At 41.5% G+C, this 22,884-nt stretch overlaps 1 protein-coding gene and 1 long non-coding RNA gene across 4 annotated transcripts; one reads left to right on the forward strand and one right to left on the reverse strand.

The window, feature by feature from the left end:
* Positions 1–4,723: 4,723 nt before the first annotated feature.
* On the reverse strand, positions 4,724–15,422 carry slc30a1a (solute carrier family 30 member 1a). The gene is made up of 2 exons (XM_017456361.3): positions 14,530–15,422; positions 4,724–8,847 (listed from the first exon to the last, which is right to left on the reverse strand). The coding sequence occupies exons 1-2, from the start codon at positions 15,110–15,112 to the stop codon at positions 7,928–7,930; spliced, it is 1,503 nt and encodes a 500-aa protein (XP_017311850.1). The 5' UTR covers positions 15,113–15,422; the 3' UTR covers positions 4,724–7,927.
* Positions 7,167–22,844, forward strand: LOC128629136 (uncharacterized). Of its 3 annotated transcripts, XR_008393427.1 has the most exons (4): positions 7,167–7,522; positions 19,031–19,162; positions 21,731–21,884; positions 22,180–22,844. It is a non-coding gene; the product is annotated as an uncharacterized LOC128629136 (long non-coding RNA). The 3 variants fall into 3 exon arrangements; XR_008393428.1 differs by lacking the exon at positions 21,731–21,884; XR_008393429.1 differs by lacking the exon at positions 22,180–22,844 and having other exon boundaries at positions 21,731–22,017.
* Positions 22,845–22,884: the final 40 nt, after the last annotated feature.

Here is a 22,884-nt window from a genome sequence, read left to right on the forward strand (position 1 = left end):
GGCTTTAAATAGCTGAAATAAAGCTTAAAGCTAGTTCTTTTATCTGTAATCCATACTGTAGTTAAAGGTCATGTGTGCTCGGTATCTCTGTGTCCTGTCAGGCTTTAGCTCGGTGTTCTGTTTTATCTATAATGACTGCTCAGTTGTCTATAGTGCCCATTGTCCTGTTTCAGTAGTTACTGTACTGCCTTGTGTTTGCACACGCTCGCACGTGCACTTTATGTAGAATGTGTAGGGCTTTTATTTTTAGTTCTGTGTCATCACGTGTGGTAAGTTTGTTGTTTTATGTAGCACCGTGGTCCTCTAGGAACGCTGTTTCGTTTCACGGTGTATTGTACCAGCTGTACATGGTTGAAATGACAATAAAAAGCCATGTGACTTGACTTATAGATATCATTAGCTATCTTGCTAGTAGCACTGGAAACTTACAGTAGTCCTGGCTAGAAGTATAACTTTATAGCTTTCTTCTCTTATAAACATGAAGTGGGTTTTGTTGATTTAAGAACATTTAGGTGGCAAAAAAAAAAAAAAGCAATATAAAAGGCAACACTGCTAGCTTCATAATTAGCTGGCGTAGTAATTGCTGTGTTGCTAGCGCTTGTTAAGGCCATTCCTTTAACATCCGTTAAAGTGAATTTTAATCAGAGTTCAGTGTAACGCGTTACAAAGTAACTGTTAGTGTATTCTAATGACTTTTTCTGAAAACGCAGTAATGTAACGCATTACATTTTAAACTGATGTAATTTGATTACAGTTACTGATGTCAGTAAAATTATGTTACTTGAGTTGAAAATATTCAGTAAAATGCGTTTTTTAAAATAAATCACGTTTAGCACGGCTGCTAGAGGAGTAACCTGGCCTGGGCATTCGGGGCTATAGCCCTGAAGATTTTTTCATTAGCCCTGAATAATTCTCCACTCGGAGCGGTTTGTCATGACGTAACTGAACGTCAGTAAAAGACGAAGGCGGTGATGTAATCTTATATCTTCAGTGAACCAATGAGGCGAGACCAATCGGACAGGGTTTACAGGAAAATACGTGGACACACTCACGTCTTATTGGCTCTCAATTCTGCCAAACACTAGCCCTCACACAGTGTGAGGAAAAGTGGATGTAAACCGGTTTATACATTTTTTTTTATAACACTATCATCCTCTGAAGCCGAGCAGGAAAACAAGGTGTTTAAATATGTACATGAGTTCCAGTTTACGTGAACATGACACGAGCAGAGCATAAGGAAAGATAATGTACTCTGCATGGCACTGTAGCAGCTAAACCCATAACTTAGTTGTGCCTCTTAGTTAGCGACACCAAACTAGCCTAGTTAGAACAGTTTATATTTCATCAGTCCGGTAGTCCTACAAACAGTAACAACACCCGAGGGAAGTTTTATGATAAACCCAACTTTTTCTGATCACGTCATCATTGACGTGCGCTAAAATGACTGAAAGAACTACGAGTTTCACGTTGTAGTGAATTTTTGTACGTTTGATTGGTTTTGAAAGTCACTTGAAAGTCAAGTAATTAGTAATCTGATTGTTTTTTACACGCAGCAATCGGCAACGTAATCCGATTACAATTTTAAAGTAGTCATTAGTCATCTGTAGTGGATTCCTTTTCTGTGTAATTTACACAATTTTACAAATAATTTTAATACAAAAAAAAAAAAAGAAACCTGTCCTATCAGACTTGGATTGCAATGTGTTTGGGATGCGCTGAAACCTGCTTATTCAAGCATCCGAGTTATTTAAAATGTAGTGTGAAGTGACAAGTATTACGGCAGACTCGTGTAGCGGTACATAACGCATAGTCACGAGTCACACTTCGCTTTTCAGGCGCCGAATTCCTCTTTTATTTCCTGTTTGTTCAACAAATTCCATGTATGAAACGACGCCCTGCGGAAAAATAGTGTTTTCAATTAGCCTTTGTAACGCACAACTCAAAAGTGTGTGTGAGTTTGAAGTGGGAGCAGATTTACCAACAGCAACGCTATGACGTTGGTAAAAAAAGAATAGTGCAGCTGAAGAGATTCATGGCATGATCGTATGTTACACTGGCAAATCAACACGGATTGAAATAGCACTGTTAACATTTCAAATCACGGCACAGTGTTTGGGGGTTTTTTTGGGACACTTCGAACTTGTGAATCTTGCATAATTAAGTAAGAGAGTACTGCACATACTTGGAAAAGTATGGAAAAGAAATGAAAAGGCTTGGCCAATTGTGAAGAAGATACTATTTATGATTTACAATTTATTCTACTGAAACAAAAACATGTAAATATAATAGCCAAGTATTATAGCAAGATGATAATAATAATAATAATAATAATAATAATAATAATAATAATAATAATAATAATAATAATAATAATAATGCTTGAGCATTTTAATCTCAAACTCTGTGGTGTATTTAATACATTTACGTTTGTATAATTTTAATTTATGGGATGGCAAGAGTGGTAAATCTTTCCTCATTTGGTAATGTCTACCTATCACTAATAATATTTATTTTTTGCTATAAAACATTTTTTTAAAACCAAAATATACAATAAAACTCCAGGATGGTACAGTGGTGCTGTTAAAGGAAAAAGTTTTCTTTTCAACATGGTATGTTCCTGGTATAAGCATGGTATGGTATGGTATGTTCAATGGTATGTTCCTGGTATAAGCATGGTATGGCATGGTATGTTCAATGGTATGTTCCTGGTATAAGCATGGAATAGTATGGTATGTTCCTGGTATAAGCATGGTATGGTATGGTATGGTATGTTCCTGGTATAAGCACGGTATGGTATGGTATGGTATGTTCCTGGTATAAGCATGGAATAGTATGGTATGTTCCTGGTATAAGCACGGTATGGTATGTTCAATGGTATTTTCCTGGTATAAGCATGGTATGGTATGTTCCTGGTAAAAGCATGGTATGGCATGGTATGTTCCTGGTATATGCATGGTATGGTATGGTATGTTCAATGGTATGTTCCTGGTATAAGCATGGAATAGTATGGTATGTTCCTGGTATAAGCATGGTATGGTATGTTCAATGGTATGTTCCTGGTATAAGCATGGTATGGTATGTTCCTGGTAAAAGCATGGTATGGCATGGTATGTTCCTGGTATATGCATGGTATGGTATGGTATGGTATGTTCCTGGTATAAGCATGGTATGGTATGGTATGGTATGTTCCTGGTATATGCATGGTATGGTATGGTATGGTATGTTCCTGGTATAAGCATGGTATGGTATGGTATGGTATGTTCCTGGTATAAGCATGGTATGGTATGGTATGGTATGTTCCTGGTATAAGCATGGTATGGTATGGTATGGTATGTTCCTGGTATAAGCAGCATAAAGAAGGCAGTAGAGAGCAAAATGGGACTGGTCAATGATTAATGGGCAATTTATCAGTTTTTAAAATATAAAAGGTTTCAAATATCCCCAATCCAATCAACAATTCTCTATTCCTCTCGTCACGTCTATTAGAAATATCCATGTTAAAGGGGTGCAGGGATCCTTTCTCAAGTCTTTCAAAAACATTTTTAGTGGTGCTTGGGCTAAAATTGTGTTGTCAAGCTTGTAAATCTTAATGAATTATGTTCAGAGGTGTCGAGAGTCCAGCTGCTAAATACAATTACCTTCAAACCGTGAAATACGATGACATTTTAATCTAGACACCAACGAGCGTTTTAAGCCAAACATCAAACGAAATGACACATGATGCTGTCGCTAATCTTAAAGCTGACGAATTGCTTCATTTGCATGATCCAATCCCGAATGTGTCTCTACTTCTCTCCTTTTTGTTTTCCATTTTCAAATGCAAGTACGGTAAACGCAAGTATCAAACTCTCGCTTGATAACGGCTCAGACGATTACGTGATGTTATCTCGATTTCTGTCGTTTCATCACTAAAACCTGCGATCTCATTAAGGGTGTGTAGACTTTAGATCCAGTGTATGCCGGTCTTATGATAACCATTAACGTATAGCATTGTTTCTCCAACCATGAAAATATGCATTATTTTAAACTTTATATTAGAAGTACAATCACAAACTAGTTTTTTTTTTTTTTTTAAACCATAAGAAATATTCTCCTTTATAACCATATGTATAAATTGTTGTGCGTGAAAGCAGCAGATCATCAGAAATTTCGGAAATACTCAAACCACCATCTGGTCCAAGCAACCAGGTCACGGTCAACGTCCCTGAGATCACCATTAACATCTCATTTGATTTTTCTGTATCTGTGCAACTGTATGCATTGCACTGCTGCGTGATTGGCTGATTGGATAATAATAATAATAATAATAATAATAATAATACTTTCACTATTATTATGATGATGATTATTATTAATAATAATAATAATAATAATAATAATAATAATATTGCTTTTACCATTATGATTACTACTACTACTACTACTACTACTACTATTATTATTATTATTATTATTATTATTATTAATAATGAAATAAAGAAGTGCACACTTTAAAATAGAGTATTTACGGAAGTCCGCGTTTGGGGTGCTGCTATCAACTTAAAACCTTTCTTTTTAAACTGAGAATATCTTTTGAAAGAAAGTCCAGTTCCAGAGACACGCAGAACCTTCCAGAACTTTCCCAACCGTAAACGTATCGACGGCATTTATGACCATGTTTATGAATGGCATTAAGACACACTGTAAACACACTTACATCAGGAGAAACACAGAGGACAGTGAATACTGCACAGCCATGTTTAATTCACATTAACGTATATCCAACATGAATATAATCAAAAACATTTCAGCTGGTGTGTTCTAACCTAAAAAATCTTTACAGCTACAATATATAGAAAGAATGTGTGTGCATCTGTTTAAAAAAAAAAAAGAAAAAAAAAAGAAAGGGAAAAACATTGCATCAATGGATCATTGGAGAAATAATAACGAGAATGGCCGATTTAAGGACATGCTGAGCATTTTGGAAAGCACATTTCATATCATAGCAAATTCATTTCACAGTAGCTGCTAATTGTTTAAATGACGTATTGTGACATTTAACATGCACGATATTACCGTAAAGGCTTCACTAGACCTCAGGAGGCTGGCAGGACAGGTGGCGCGTTTTGGCATCTGATTCGGAAGGACAGCGGTTCTTCAAAGCGTTTTCACGTTGGACAAATTTGAAAGAACATCAAGTACCTTTCCTAGATAAGGCGGTCCTTACTCGTCCGTATCCCACGTACACACGTAGCCTCCTCCCAAATACAGCATTTGGGTTAGTAACAATGTCGTGCTTGATAAACGTCTCAATACGCCGACAGTCATTACGGTCATTTACTAATAATCGACGAATAGAGTGTTAGCAAACAAAACCTTAACGTTCCTGTGTGTACAAGTCATTCAAAAACTCGGTGTTCCTTTCATCGTACGTCAAAAAAAAAGTTAGCTTTACGCAACGATTCGGCCTGTACAACTGTACGACGCTGCCTGTACACCTAAATGTCCTCTAGAGCAAAAACACGCTAGGCGTTTGAAGTTCGCTTCATTAGTTCGGTACTTGAGCAGTGAGGCTAACGTAGCGGCTGATGACGGCAAATGACTGGAAATAAGCTAAACAAACGTGTACATTCGATCTCTGGCCGAAAATGTTCCATTATTGTACGTCATGCAGCGGGGAATCGTTGAGGACTTTGCACTGCTTAAGACCAGCTCAAGCGTTACAGCATGAAGACAGGCAGGAGAACTCGAGACGGACAGACAGACAAGCGAGAACTCTGACTCTGGTTTGCACGTTTAAACTGATGAGATGGAAATACCCGAGAACTAGCGTGGCTAACTAAGTATCAAGCATAAAAACGTGTCCTTCTGTGTGCGTTGATGAGCAAAGCGCTGGCCGTGCTTTACCGCCCCGTACGCAGAGCTCAGCACTACTGGAATAAAAGAAATCTCATGCTGCAGACCTAGTTTTCAACGCGCCCTCGTTGACTTTCCCTTGACTCCCATATTAGGGAGTGGACTTACAACGCAGACGGGTTTGGTCGAACGACGTCACGCGACGCGCCTCGCCAAAATCTGTCGTATCATTGAAAAACCGGCGAGCGCCTGCGAATCTGCCGGCGTTGCTTTGATTTCGTGTTCGTTCCTGCGGTCGCTAAATCCCGGAGGGACATGAATTCATCGCTCTCGATTAAATTCATCGGCAGAATCAGATTTCTACTCCAGACTCTCTCGAGCTTCACTTCAGCGGTTCGACTGATGCGGCAGCACTTTAGGTGGCGGCAGGGATTTTAATCGAGGGGAAGTCGGTGAGGGTGTGTTAAAACCAGTTTCGAAACAGCCAGTGTTACTACACACCAAGCTGGAGATGTTCGGTCATGCGAGGATCGTAGGTACGGACGCTTGAGAAACTCAAGTCGTTGTTCAACACTGCTTTTAATGCTCGCGAGTCACGCTCATGTGACAAGAACACCGCGACTCGTGAAGCATCAGCGTTTCCCGTAAATGAGGAAACGAAAAGACTGCATTTCAGCATTAAAGGCTCGCTGAACCGGTACGAAAACTGCGTCTATCTGTCAGAAATATAACATGTCTCAGCAGCACAGTTTACTAGTAAATACTAGTAAAAAAGATTCTACCTTACAGCATAGCTTCTTTAAAAAAAAAAAAAATTAAAAAAAATAAAACAGGCTCACATCCTTTTTTTTTTCTTCTTTTTTTTTTTTTTTAACACATTACCAAATCTAAATATTATAAAAGTCTCTGAAAAGTAAAACAGAATCATTACTAATAAATTAAACACATAAATTATTTTGCTTATGAAATACGTTGATTATGGATGTATCCAGAAGGGGAAAAGAATATGTATTTTTGATATATCGTAATAATAATAATAATAATAAAATGAAGAAAGAAAAAAAAAAAAGTCCTTAAACTTGAGCCAGCAGCTGGATTTTGCATGCGTGTGTTGCACTAGAGCCACGAGATAACGACGACACAGCAGGTTCTCAAACGCGAGACGTTTTTGCATAGACACACGCACACACGCTTAGACTTAGAGGACGCTTCACGAACACGGCGCTCGCAACACACACATGCAGCAGCACGTCTGATCAAAGGTCAGCCAGCCATCAGGCAGTAACGGCTCAAGGTTCAGAGTCTTGCGTGTGTGTGTGTGTGTGTGTGTGTGTGTGTGTGTGTGTGTGTGTGTGTGTGTAAGGATCGTGTAGAATGCGTTTGGACCCCAGAGCAGATTTGTTCCACTTGTCAGATCAGGAAATTTCTCTTGCGAATCTTTTTCCAGTCGATTCACTCCATGTTCGAAGCGAGAGACCGCTCTCTCGTCTCGTTTCACTCTCTGTGGACGCGCTGATCCCGTTTCAGGTTCCGGATCCACCGCGTCTCTGACCGGGACGCGGCGGGCACTGAAGACGGACGTATGAATAAATGAATACATTAGAAAACGAAGCCTTTTCCAGCGCTCCTTCTCCTAGCAACAGTGCTGTCACGGGTTTGGAAACTTTGAACCAACTATTGTCTCCGTGTAAGTGTCATGTTTTCACTTTAATAACCACAGAAGGGTGTGTATTTGGGGGGGGGGGGGGTTGTGAAACGCCCCGTTTGCCATTATTCCCTTTCGGGTAATGGTGAGTTAGGATAGAAACAATGAGCAGGTGTGCGCAAAGATGATTCGTGTCCTACGTTTGCATGCAAGTTCACTCGTGTGTCAAGTGATGGCATGAAATACAGCAACGGGTCAGATGACGTGTCGGATCGGATCCGATAAGATCCGGCGTTTCGATACTGATGCTCGATATCGGATTGGTGCATCCCTGTTTCTCTCAAAGGGCTCCGATTTTCTAATTCGTGTAAAAATGTACAGGTCCTTTTTGGATATATTTGTGTGTTCTGGTGTCTTTATTATGGATTTCTTTGTACTCGTTCTTCCTTATAAAGACGACTCGACTTCTCTGGTGAGGGTCACGTCCTGTGGAGCCGCTTGAACTTTAGGCTCGCTTTCCAGAGACTCGCTGATGACGTCCAGGGTGGTGGAGACGAGGGGTTCGGCTTCGCTCCCGCTCTCGGTACTTGCGTTTACGTTGTCCGGGGCTTTGCCGTTTTGACAGCAGAGTTTAGCGGCGCACTGCATGCGGCAGGAGAGCTCACAGAGCGAGGCGTGTGACTCCGAGCTCACCATGACGAACTCGGGCTGGATGGTGGTGGCATGGATGCCCTCGTCATGGAAGAAGGCCTTGAGGCGCTTGGCCACACTCATGTAGGAGGTAGGGTCTCGGCATTTGATGTGTGCGGTGGCAATGATGCGACTCCCGGCGAGCTGCCAGATGTGGAGCTCGTGCACAGCCAGAACGCCATCGAGCTGGCGCAGGCGAGTGCTTAGGAGGCTCACGTCGATCTGCTTGGGTACGGTCTGCAGCAGGATGAGCGCGGACTCCTTCAGGAGCGGGTACGTCGTGTACAGAAGAATGCAGACCATGATGAGGCACAGAGTCGGGTCCAGGTACAGCACCCAGCAGGGCCCGGCTGTGAAGGGCATGGTGCTCGTGTTGCTGTGTTCTCCCTCGCCAAAGCCTACAAGCGTGTCGTTAATGTGATGGTGGTCACTGCAGTGCGTGTTGGCAAGGCACGGGATGTTGCAGGGAACACCGGGCTTGCACGGACTCCACACCAAGGCGAAGATGGTGGCGTTGACCACGACGATGACGGAGCCGAGCGCGTCACCCAGAACATGGAGGAAAACACCGCGCATGTTCAGCTGGGACGACGGGGACGAGTCATGGTCGTGCTCGAGGGCGTGCTCGAGGTCGTGCTCGTGATCCAGCTCGCCGTTCAGCTGCACAGCCGATAACTCTGCCACGCCCACAAAACACACAGTAAGACAAAGCACAAAGACAACATTAAACACAGAAAAACTGGTTCGTGCTCAAAATGAAGAGTAACTCGATTTCTCGAACAGGCAAAGCAATTTAACCGGCCCATCAAACTACGAACGGGAATTTTCATCAATAAATTATGAATAAAATAACGGTGACAACAAGAAAAATCTGTTCGGACACCTGAATGGAACAAGAGCGAGGTTAACGTTTAAACATTAGCTTAATCACATGATCCATAACAAATCGAATGTAAAAGATACCTCTCTCATACGTAAGTGATCCTTTATTTAAAACGCGAGACGGATGTTGATTATTTAGTAATTGACTGGTATGGCATGCGCAGATCATCCGCCTGTGATCGCACTGTTACAGGACCGGCGCTCGAACAAAGCAACATCTGATGTTTCCATGTGACCCGGTTAAGTCTGGAATGGAGGCAGAGGTAACTCTGTGTGTGTGTGTGTGTGTGTGTGTGTGTGTCCTAACATGTTTTCTGTGTTTTAAAGGGGGTGGACAGATTCATTAACTAGTACACTGGGCAACGGAACATTCCAGTGTGTTTTTTTTTCTTTTTAAAAGCACAGCTTACGTGACTCAGTAGCGTGACGAGTTAATTACGCGCATTAATACAGACTACGGAAAATGAGCGAGTACTTGAAATCCCTGTGGGGGCGACGTTTTGCGGCCAAGCGCGATCGTCTTCTGCTCGTGTCTCTGATGATAAAAACATGGGGTTTGCATCCTTGACAAAACCGGCAAGTCTTTAGCCGGCGTTGTATCCGTGCGCTGCGTGTTCCCTTGACGGTTCTGGCTAGCGGGTTCATTTTCGCTCGGTGACGTGTTTTGACTGGTCGTTGCGCTAGCATTAGAGCTACTGTATTCACTGTATTTAACGACTGAACTTTCTGCATATTTCTGCCTGACGACACATAGCGGTGCAGCTTAGAATGATTCAGATTCAGAATGCTGCAGCGCGCCTCGTCTTCAACCAGCCCAGGAGAACCCATCACATCCATCTTCATCTCCCTCCACTGGCTTCCTGTATCCGCCCGCATCAAATTCACCGCCTTGACGCTCACGTACAAGACCTTGTCTGGGACAACACCGCCCTACGTCAACTCTCTCCTGAAGGCTTACGCTCCCTCACGGTTAAAGACCGACACTTAGTAGTTCCTACTCACCGTAGCTCGAGGTCCCTTTCCAGAACCTTCACGCTAACTGTTCCTCAGTATTGGAATGAACTTCCAACCTCAATCCGGACCGCGGAATCTCTCACCATCTTCAAAAAAACAGCTAAAAGACCCACCTCGTCCGTGAACACCTGACCATCCCATAAAAAACGAACAATTTTTTAAAAACCCCTACAATAATCTGGCTCTTACACCTCGACTCTGCGCACGTTGCTTCTTCTAGAACTCAATTCAAGGTCTTGTACGGTAGCACTACGTGTATTGTTAGTTGTTAGATCAACGAAGTAAAAAGTGTTAGTGATGACTGTCTCGACGGCGCATTAAACCTGCTTGTCCGCTGGGAATGAATAAGTGATAAGTGAATAAGTCTGAATCCATAATCTACTTGCCCTGGCACCTGGGCTTAGTGAGTGATCTGTCCAGCCGTCTTAAAAGAAGCCAGAAGTATACCGTGTTCCTGCGATGAGTAACATGAGACACAGATTACATCCCAGCACATCTCTCTGATCATATCTCATGTGTTGTTAGTACAGTGACGGTTGAACACAGAATGAACTGTAGCGACTGAAAGGCGCGATAACATTTAGCAACCGTTCAGATACGCTGCGCGTCGCCGACGGGAGTCCGGGAGCGAGGAAGTCGAGGCAGCTACTCTTAACCCGGTTACACGAGAAAGCACTTTCCAAGAACACGAGTTAGGATTTTAAGAGCGCTGAAACACCCCAGACGATAAATTTACCTGTGAACACTACAGAAGCAGTCTTTAGAGCGAGTCCCACAGACCCGCCTTCCTCACTGCACGTCTGCACAATCGTTTGTAACCTAAACGGACATTTTCTTTCCCCTTCAGAACACCGACTACGTCTACACGGACAGCAGTGATCTAATTATCGACCTTGTTCTGAATAAGACGCATCATATTGTGATGAAGGTGTTCACATGAGTCGCTTTTAGAATACTCCTTTCATGTTCAGGTTTTACGTGTTATAGAACGTAGATGGATTAACGGCACGCGTCATCACGTCACCGCGTCACGCCGTCCCCTCTAGGATTTTACGTATCGACGTCCAGTTGGTCTTCGTTATGGGACCGTATACGGTTTCGGGTGTTTTCATTCTAAATTTTTACGAACGCTTCAAGTGCGGTTAATTATTTGCCGCGCTGTACGACTGGTTGAAGCCGTGGGCTGCGTCCCAAACCGCGTACTTACCTACGTGTATTAATACTACGTAACACGTGTATTTCGCCTAATATATAGTAGCTGAGATGCATGTATTTCACCTACTATAAGCGTATAGTAGGTGAGTACGCGGTTTCAGACACAGCCGTGCTCTCTTGTTTACCGTAAAACGGTCGAGCGCTGCCGTGTGTGTACGTGTCCTGTCGCACAACGCGGTGAAAACTCCCACACGACGTTAATAGTGCGATTACGGCGTGTACGCGTCTGTAACGCACGTCGATAACGCGACTAAAACAGGAATACTCCGCACGTCTTGATTCCATCTGCGTTTACTCCGAGTGTGACTTTAATCGGATTAAGGTCATCAGTGATGTGTTTACATGCTAGTTTATTAATCAGAGTATCGGGTTAATATCGGATACTGTAATACTGCTGTCCGTGTAAACGTACTGATTGTTTATATTCATTTAAAGAGACACGAATTACTGAATAAAATGGAGGTGTAGAAAAGATATTTACTTACATTAAAAATGATATGTACGTTATTTACTTTGAAATTTGCATGTCTTATGTAAATATTTTTACTGGACGCTGTGTCCGGCAGGATCTTGATTACACATATATACACGGTCACACACATTATATATATATATATATATATATATATATATATATATATATATATATATATATATATATATATATGAAGTAAGCATTAGGGTCATGGTGAATATTAGGATTGTTTTGTTTAAGTGCTACTAAAATGATCATTACATTAGTCATCCGTCAATCTTATTATACGTTAAAATCATACTTTTATAAAAAAAAAAAAAATTTAAATAAAAATCCTTTGCCTTTCTCTTCAGAAATCTCCCATGTGACAGTCAGTAGGGTGAAGCTTGAAGCTCGTCTCTGACTGATTAATCTCCTCTTTTCCTGCGCTAGAATAAATCATGTGATAGTTGTTACAATACACGCCTGAAGGGTTTATTGGAGTTGCTTGGTGCATGTGTGTGCCGATTCTACTTCTTGTGGGTCGACGTGTTGCAGCATGACTCACAGTCCTAGTGCGGTGTGATTTATTTATTTTTTTTTACGCGCGTGTTTGCTGCAAGAACGTTTCAGATTCACCGCAGTTCGGGGACCTTTAAGACAATTCCAAAACCAACCTGTATATTCAGTTCATTAACGTTAGACAAATGAACACCGACTTTCCTGAACTCGATCATGATCTTTGGAGTATACCGTGCTCTAATTGTACTTGGACTGGGATGGAGTAAAAATCTTCAGAGCACTCTTTCATATTGAAACTTGTTAGGCCTTTTCACAAACAAGGTAACGGAGTTGAGCCCATTTGCAAACCATTCTGTACGTTATGGGTTATTTTTCAGAGCAAAAACGCTGAACCGGTGATATCGGGGGCATGAAGCGACCGATAATAGCTCTGGTTATTAATTAGCAAAGGCGATGTCCGATGCACTCTGGCCCCATAACAACCCTTACAACAGGTTATGGTCGCTGATCTGCTGGATGTCCAGGTGGTGCTCCGAAAACGATGTGGGCTTTATAGATGATTGGGGTAGTTTTGAGGGCAAGGATGGCCCTCAGAATACAGAATACAGAATACAGTCTCAGAACAGGCCGAGTTAATCGGTGACTATCCGGAGCCAAGGCCAGGGAGCAGACAAGCAGGCTAAACCGACCGTCCGACAGCTGCACCGAGTCGTCGCTCAGGTCCCACTATATCGATGTCCATTGTTAAAAGCGCTATACAAATCAAACCGAATTGAATAAACAACGCTACCTTTTTCACCACGGTTAAAACGAGACGTGGAGAGAATTATCATTGGGAACACGTCGCGAAACTGAAATGACGTCGACGAACGAAGAGATGTGAAGAAGAAACGTCTACTTGACTGGCAAATGCAATTAACTGGATACGAGCCACATCGGTAATGCTGATAACATTTGCTTTACACAACTGAGAGAAGAAAAAAAAAAAAAACACCAAACAGCTAAAAACAATAACACACGTACCTCATTATGTTGTGATTGTGTCACTGGTGTCTACGACAGTGTCCCTGTGCTGTGTGTAAACGCTAAAGAATTTGAATTTGAATAGTACAAAACGTCCTCAGAGAAAATATAACTGTATGGGGACTTTTTTTAGTCATTTGTGAACTGTTTTTTTTTTAAACTGTCCTGGAAATAAGCCCGTAATTCCTCAATTAACAGTAGGTCTGTTCAGATTCTAAACAAAAAGCCAGTCACATATCAATCTGAGGTGAATAAACTGGATCCGATTCAGAGGTGTCAAATATCAAATGTAGTATTATATCACGTGGAAGCCTGAGGTTTACACGACTAGTCCTTACTAATATTCTCGAAATGGGCTCCGAAGCACAGCCGGGAACGTTCGAGTCTCTCTTTTCTAGTTATTAACAGAGGTGGACATCACAACCCACGATCATCAAAGTCGTATTCATGATTCGGTCCTTATGCTAATCATAAAACTTAGGTCAGTTAAATTCAGTTGGTTTAATTCAACCTGAAAAACAAGAAAACCTATCGATAAAGTCAACTCGGACCTGAGGTGTCGGTGGAACGTTCAGGAATTCAACAGAAGCTACAAATAAAAACATCTAATATATTATTTACATGTATTCATTTAGCAGACGCTTTTAACCAAATGAAGAAATACAGGCAAAGTCTAGCACATCTTGAATAGAGAGACTGTGATTTGATTACTACATAAAATAATGTTGTACTGAGGGGTACGAGGTATTTTATTATTATTATTATTATTATTATTATTATTATTATTATTATTATCTAAAGGGGTCTTAGGCTGGAAAACGTCTGAGAACTCCAAGTACAAAAGACTTAGCAGCTAGTCAGCTAAACAGTGAGCAAAAATCATTCAGCTAGCGAGTCCATAAGCGCCTGGTTGCCTAGCAACCGCGTTGGCGTTATAACCATTTGAACAGTGACCCCTTCACTTCCGGCTCCTTACACATCTGAGCAGGTGATAAGATTCCCTGGAAAATGCTGAGACACATATATACATATGCATATATATGTATAAATAAATGATATTATACATTATATAATAATAATTATTATTATAATAAAGCCAACATCTGGATTGGAGTAAACTCTGCTCAGAGCGCTACAGCCGTGTCACGTGGTGTTTAATCTAAATAGCCTGTTTAAGCCTGAGCAGGTTAAGAAGCACGTATAGGAATGAAAGAAAGCGGAAAAATGTGAACTGAAAGCCCGCTCTCACCAGCGGCTCCCCGGCTGTCGGTGTTCATGCAGTTCGGGCTGTTACTCCCGCGACCACCGACCAGGTTGTTGGTCTCCTCTCCGGCGCATGCGCGGTCAGTGGAGGTCTCGCTCTTGCGCGTGTTCGCCCTGGATTTCTTCGCCTTGCCGTGGCTGTGTGAGTGAGCGTGGCCGTGGAAGAGACACAGCCCTAGCAGGTTTACCACGAGCCCCGCGGCCCCGACAGCGATCACCACGAACGGGCTCTCGATCTCATGCGGCTCGGTGAAGCGCTCGATAGCCTCGAGCACAATGGTGAAGCAGAGCGCGGTGAGGAACACGGCGTTGACCAGGGCGCCCATCACCTCGGCTCGGATCCAGCCGAACGTGTTCTTCTTGGTGGACTGAGTGCGCTCGGCGAAGCGCACCGCCACCAGCGCCACGATCAGCGCCATCACGTCCGACAGCATGTGGAAAGAGTCCGAGAGCATCGCGAGCGACGCCGTGAGCCGGCTCACCACCACCTCCACCACGAAAAAAACGAACGTTAACGACAGCATGCACAGCAAACGGGCGCGGTTGGGTCCACACGCCATGGTTCCCATCAGCTAGACAACACACACACACAGCTATCACAACATACACACAAAACAATGCTAACCGGCACTGGCTAGCAAATACACCCCAGAGGTTTCCCGTCAGTTCCGCCCTATTCCTCGACTAAACCGAGCATAATTCGGGTGATGAGCCTCATTCGCGACGCTTCGTGTCTTCTTCATGTGAATCGTGACAGAGAATGAAAAACACACCGAGCTGCGTTTTGCAGACGGAGTTCAAACTTTGCACCCGGACCGGTAAAGTTTCCACACGGAACAAGGCAGATTCATGTGGCCACGCCCACCGAGCCACACGTCATTGGCCAGCGGTTAGGGACCGAGTATAAATGACAGGGGGGGGGAATTCCGTTACTTCCCGCAGCTGTACCGCTAACAAAATACATGAGATCCTTCCTTTACATAAATGTAACCTATGCACATGGACTGTGTCCTCCTTTTACCTGCATCTAATTTAGGAACAATTTGTAAATAATAAAAAGAAGCTAATGCACGTGTATATTTTGAATGCCAACCTTCACACCGACTTGTTTCATTTGTTGAATTGTAAATGTTCTTTTTCAAGTAAAGAGATTACAATATATGGTTTGTGATGGTATTTGTAGTGGAAACCATTAGGATTTCTGTGAAGGTTTCTATTGGGGTTTCTTTTCCCCCCCAGTAGGATAGAAAGTGAATGTACTCTGAAAAAAAAAAGTTTTTAATTGAAAAAAAAAAAAAACTCACTTAAAAAAAAAAAAAAACTTGATTCTGAATCCAGAGGTGGCTGGTATAAGGTGGCTAGCATTTCAAGATTTAAAAACAAAAAAACAAACAAAAAAAAACACCCATCAAGACCAGGTTGAATTTTTGGCGTATGCATCATATTATTTGCTGTTAAAAATGTCTTAAAGTGGATTATTTTGTATTTTTCTGGAACCAAATGACACCAATGGTCATAAGACAAATACATAGAATGACATGGGGAAAGGAAAAAAAACAAACAAACAAGGCTAGGGCTGATTTCTTTCTAGCCCAGACTGTAGAGTCATGCAGCCTGTTAGTGTCAGGTAATTAAACAGAGTGAAACACCCCCGAGATCTTAGATCTATTTGGGCTGATATTTTCATCATTTTTTCAAGCAAAATGATTTTGGAGTTGAAGCTAAAAGTATAAAGACTGAGCACATATTGTTCAAACAAAGTACACAGATCAACAGGAAAGACGAGACAACTGCACGCTTAGTGGTGTTGTTCTATTTGTTTGTTTGTTTGTTTATTTGAATGAAAGGGTTACAGCTTTTCTATTTACTGTGGTTGATCCAGAAGAGATATGGCATGAACCCAGTAGAGTGGAGTAGATCCCAGTAGAGCATTACAGATTTGAAACACACACACACACACACACACACAAAAATAGAAATCACAAATGCGGCTCCATATTTGTGTGTGTGTGTGTGTTTCAAATCGGTAATGCTCTACTGGTATCTACTCCACTCTACTGGGTTCATGCCATATCTCTTCTGGATATATAACAATAACAATATAACACACACACACAAAAATAGAAATCACAAATGCGGCTCCATATCTGTTTGTGTGTGTGTGTGTGTGTGTGTGTGTGTGTGTGTGTGTGTGTTATATTGTTATTATTTTCGGGGTCCCATATCATTATTGCATTTGTAATCCCTTTATATATATTACGCTGTAGACTGTATGCACAGTGGATATAAAAATAAATAAATAAATAAATAACAAATCTTCACACACCTGTCAAAATGTCAGGTTTTTGTGATGTGAAAAAATAAAACCTAGATAAATGATGCCAGATCTTTTCCCACCTTTAATGTGATACAACAACAAGCAAAATTGGTTGAACAAATAGACAAGGTTACCAAAAAAACAAAAAACAAAACACAATAACCTTGTTGCATAAGTGTGTACACCCCTTGACTAATACGATATTAGCACTCAGTCTTAGCGCATCCTGCTTTGGCGATTTTATTCCACTCTTCCTTGCAAAAAATTGCGATTATCTTCTGTGCACAGCTCTCTTCAATTCATTTCACGGGTTTTGATAGGATTTACCTGGGCTCTGACTTGGCCATTCCATAACACTGATCTTCTTCTTCTGAAGCCGTTCCTTTGACTCCGCTGACGGATTTGGGCAGAAAGATCTGACGTGATTCATCTTGGTCTCATTGTTTACATCACAGAACCCTGCGATTTTAAAATGGGGTGTGTAGACTACTTATACCCACTGTCAAACGAGTTCACATTAACATCTGTAGGGTGTTGGGCAAGTTATCTTTCATGCTTTTCTCAGTAATCCAGTGAACACCCACCCACGTCTTCTCACCAGTGTAGGAATTTACACACAACCCCTAAACTCTACAGTGAGAATGAAGCCCGTATTTCACGCTGCTTTGCTCTCACTCGATTTTACACGCGGCTGGGTTTTTTTTTTCTTTCTTTTTTTTTTTTTTTTTGCAAGCGGGACAAAGGATAGAAGACCAAGAGCGTGTGCACAGCTTAAAGATACATGCTGTGTTTTTAAATACAAGTAATGCAAGTAACTGATCTAGAGTATTAACAGAAGTGACTGCTTTCTTGGACAGATGTGTTTTAAACACATTCATGTTACAGTCCCCATCTGAAAGGTTCAACAGTCCACAGGTTCCTTCCCATCATTCATGAAAAACAGTACGACTTGTTGAATGTTTTCAGGGGAAAGAAGAAAAGAAACATTCAAACAGATATAAACACTAAAGAACACTCAAGAGCGGAGACAATTTGGTACTGGGATAAAGTTAGTTTGACGTTGGAAGTTCGATATTCATATATGATTTAAGAGCTTATTTAAAAAAAAATATACCACAAATCTAAAAGGTGTGCGTCATACCTGACACCTATATGAACACTTTCCAGTTGGTTGTGTGACTGTACATCATTCCCTTCAAATGCTATTGAAGTTAGAAACGTGTTTAACAATGTCGTATGTAACTTTAGAGACGGTCCCTTAATATCCGCATATCTGCGAATATCGAACATCCAACCAACTTTATTCCAGTCAATTACGTTGTAATATGTATTTATAGCGTTGCTGTTCACACGTTTCATAACATACCATGTAAGTGTTGCTCAGCAGCGGGTGACGCACTGGAATTCAGCAGCTCGTGTGTGTGTGTGTGTGTGTGTGTGTTATCTCTGACCTTATGCAAAGTCCTCCATACAGTCTCCGCCATAAGTCACTCATTCATGCCTGCACCAGCCTACATGGTATAAATATAAATATAAATGTGTATATTATATATATATATATATATATATATATATATATATATATATATATATATAAATAAATTGGATTACATTTAGAAAACATAGTCACACTTCCCAAATCTGAAGTTATCTCAGGTCACTACCTCATCGTATTTAAAATGTCTTAGTCATAATAAACAGCAAAAAACGAAACGTCCCTTTTTCAGGAGACTGTATTTTAAAATATAATTTTGTAAAATCCAAATTAGCTTTACAGATCTTTATTGGAAAAGGTTTAAGCCGAGTTTTTCATGCTTGTTCAATGAAGCATAAACAATTATTGCACATGCAGCTGTGGAACTGTCCTTAAGACACCAGCAGTTTACAGGCGCTAGGCGATTAATGTCAAAGTTACAATAACTTAGCACACTAAAGAGGCCTTTCTACTGACTCTGAAAAACACCAGAATAAAGATGTCTAGGGTTCCTGCTCACCTGTGTGAACATGCCATAGACCTGCTGCAGGGAGGCATGAGGACTGCAGACGTGTTCAGAGCGATAAACTGCAATGTCTGTAATGTAAGACGCCTGAGACGGCGCTACAGGGAGACAGGAAGGACAGATGATCGTCCTAGCAGTGGAAAATTACATATAACTGTGTGTCCCTCCAGATGTGATCGAGAACTTCCAAACGCCTCGGTGGAAGAGTGGAGGAACATCTCACAGCAAGAACTGACCAATCTGGTGCAGTCCATGAGGATGAGATGCTCTGTAGTACTTAAAGCAGCTGGAGGACACACCAGGTACTGACTGTTCCTTTTTGATATCGACCCCCCCCCCCCCCCCCCCCCTTGGTTCAGGGACTCATTACTCCATTTCTGTTCTTCAAAAGTCTGTGAAACTTGTTCAGATTCTGTTACAGTTGTTGAATGTTTTTATGTTACTACAAATACTTACACATGTTCCGAAATTTGCTGGAAATAAAAGCAGATGAATGTGAGAGGACGGTTCTTTTTTTGCCGAGTATATATATGCACTTTGCCACGCCACCACAACAAACGTACATTCACGTCAGCTACTGCACGTAGTTTTATCAATAATCTCCCAGAGTTATCAACCCTGATTGGATCACATTCTGACCCCATGGAACTTAAACAGACAACTGAATGCTTAGAGTCAGCGTTGTGCTACACTCTAGATAATGTAGCTCCACGTAATGAAAAAAAAAAAAAAAAAAAAACTAGCACCCTGGTATAATGATCACAGGCACACCTTAAAAGAGACCACTTGAACATTTGAATATAAGTGACATCAAACTAAACTGGTAGTATTCGAATCAGCACGAGAGGAGAGCCTTCTTAGCTATAGAAAGGCTCCAGGTTGCCAGATTAGCATCTCTCTCCATCTGAATAGAAGATACCAAAAAGAATCCTAGATTCTTACTTAATACTCTAGCAACGTTAATTAGGAATAAGACCACCAGAGAAGCATGCACACCATCAATCGATAGTAGCGATGACTTCTAGATTTTTTTCAATGACAAAATTGAAAATCTCAGGTAAAAAAAAAAAAAAAATCATCTGACTATTAATTTAAAGCCAGACAATATGATAACTCAGCATGTAGATAACAATATAACCACATTAGAACATTCCTGTTCAGGGTCACCACAGCGGATCAGCCATCCGCATATTTTGGCTGGGGTTCATGAATCATTTATGAAATCTATCAGAATGTGGACCTCATCATAGCACAGAGACAGCGCTGGTTAAAGTGGTAAATGACTCCTACTGGCCTCTGAGCACGGTTGTGTCTCATTGCTTATGTTGCTTGACCATAGTGCGGCTTTTGACACCATTGATCATATTATTCTCCTGGATAGGCTAGAAAATGTCGTTGGACTTAAAGGAACGATTGGACGCGATCTCTCTTGGATCAGGTCTTATTTGACTAATCGTGTTCAGTTTGTACATGTAAATGGTGAGTTATATGCATATTGAGGTAAAGTTTGGGGTTCCACAAGGTTATGTTATAGGCTAACTGCTTTTTTTCTCTATAGATGCTACCTGAGTAAAATTATTCATAAACATGGTATTAGCTTCCACAGTTATGCTGATGACACACAGTTATGTTTCAGTAAAGCCAGATGAAAGACGCTAGCTTAATAAAGTTTACACACACTTCCTTCTACTTGTGAATGGTGAGCACGTTCACCTCACACCTCCAGGGTCGGGGGTTCGATTCCCACCGTGGCCCTGTGTGGGCGGAGTTTGCGTGTTCTCCCCGTGCTGCGGGGGTTTCCTCCGGGTACTCCGGTTTCCTCCCCCAGTCCAAAGACATGCATGGTAGGCTGATCGGCGTGTCCAAAGTGTCCGTAGTGTATGAATGTGTGTGTGAGTGTGTATGTGATTGTGCCCTGTGATGGATTGGCACCCTGTCCAGGATGTACCCCGCCTTGTGCCCGACGCTCCCTGGGATAGTCTCCAGGTTCCCCGTGACCCTGAAAAGGATAAGCGGATGAAGATGGATGGATATGTCCAATGAGGTTATTCACATAAAAATTTCACCAGAGATCAGAATTAACTCAAGAAATCTGACAATATAAAGAATTCACAACATTGAAGTGCATAAAGTTATGTGTCATAAAGAGGAATGACAATTCTGATGAGAGAGACATACTTGTACTAGGAGCACAGGCAGCTAGAAGTACGTTTTCTGACTCCATAGTAACTCTGGATGGCCTTTGTTTCATCACGTGCAGCAGTAAAAGACATGGGTGTGATTATTAGACTCCGGGCTAGCATTCGAAGCTCATGTAGATAATATTACTAGGATAGCCTTCGTTCATGTCAGAAATAGCTAAGATAAGAAATATCACGTCATTACGTGATGCAGAAAACTAGCGCATGCTTTTCTAACCTCTAGGTTGGATTATTGTTATCTGGATGTTCCAGTAGTTACAGAAACAAGCTCCAGTTAGTCCAGAATGCAGCAGCCTTACTAGAACTGGAAGATATGTCCACATTACCCTCATCTTATCCACACTGCATCGGCTCCAAGTAAAATCTCTTATTGATTATAAAATAATACTATTGAAATAAAGCACTGAATGGTTTCGTGCTGCAGTACATGAACAAACTACTGGTCTTTTATAAACTGCCATGCCTTCCAATTAGCGTTCCAGTTTAGTCAAGCCTTTTGTTAATAGCGCCTCTGTTAGATAAAGGACTAGATCTGGAGGGTTTATAAGAATAGAGTGGTTTGGGATGTTTGGACACTTTCACTCGGGTTTGTTGACGGTGGAGTGGCTGGCTGCTTTATGTCCCAGGGTGCCCTCATAATCGGTGTCACCGTCTTGTTCTCCAATTTAGTTATGCTGTCGTTGCTGGCCTTGCCAGAGTCCCTGCTTAGACTCTGCACACAATGTACGTCTTCTCAACCTTGCGAGGACAAGAGCATCAAGAGTCAAGTTAAGAGTCGTTTATATCCTATATGCAGTGCACGCCACTAATATTGGCCCGCTTGGTAAATATGAATATACTTATATATTAAATATATTTTTCCTCATATGAATTCAAAGGGGTGCCAATAATTGATGCGCACCTATATATTTTTTGGGATAAACCTGTGTTGTGTTTGCAATTGTTTGATATCTACGACAGCAGAGTATCTTTGTGAATTTCTTTAACAAAAGTTCAAAAGGTTAAATAAAGACAATTTTTCACAGCCTTCTTTGCTCATATTGACCGAGAGTGCCGATATTAGTGGAGTGCGCTGTGGCATACCTAATAACCTGTGCTATTATCCCCCTATTCTGAAGATACCGGTGATCCTGACTCCTTTGGACTTGCCTCTGGACCTGCTTGATGCATCTTGAAGCCCCTCTTCTGCTTGGCGATTTTGTCACCTGAAAATGACTCACTGCTGCTGCTGCACATGTACGGCCTAACGACAACCATCAGATTACTGTGGATGGTAGCACAAAGAAACCATAATGAGGGCTGTGGATGGTCTTCCTTGGATAGCCTGAGGACCACAATTGCTAAGAACAGTTTACCGTCTCCATCATTGGACAGTTAAAGCTATAATAATACTCCTATTCAAGCTCCTAAAAAAAAATGACCACTTTTTTGATATAGATCTAGAACAGAAATCATTTATAAATCACACGATCTGGTACCACCCAGCTGAGGATAGGTTCCTCTCAAGGTTTCTTCCTCCCTCAGGGAGTTTTTAACTTGCCCCTGTGGCTTTTGGATAAATGTATAAATGTAAAAGTTATATCTGGATTTCTGTATAGCTGCTTTGTGACAATATCTATTGCTAAAAACTCTAATACAAATAAAAATGAGAATCAAGCACATACGGGTGTGATCAGTCAGGTGTCCACATTCATTTTGGCAATATAATGCCACTAATCGGTGGTTTTATGATGACCCCCGACGTGAACACGGTAGATCCCCTAACTGACTTCCAAAACGAAATGTACGGTAACCTGTTAAGTGGAGGTTTTTTGTTTTTTTTT

Source organism: Ictalurus punctatus, chromosome 25 (genome assembly GCF_001660625.3).
Source record: "Ictalurus punctatus breed USDA103 chromosome 25, Coco_2.0, whole genome shotgun sequence".
NCBI lineage: Eukaryota > Metazoa > Chordata > Actinopteri > Siluriformes > Ictaluridae > Ictalurus > Ictalurus punctatus.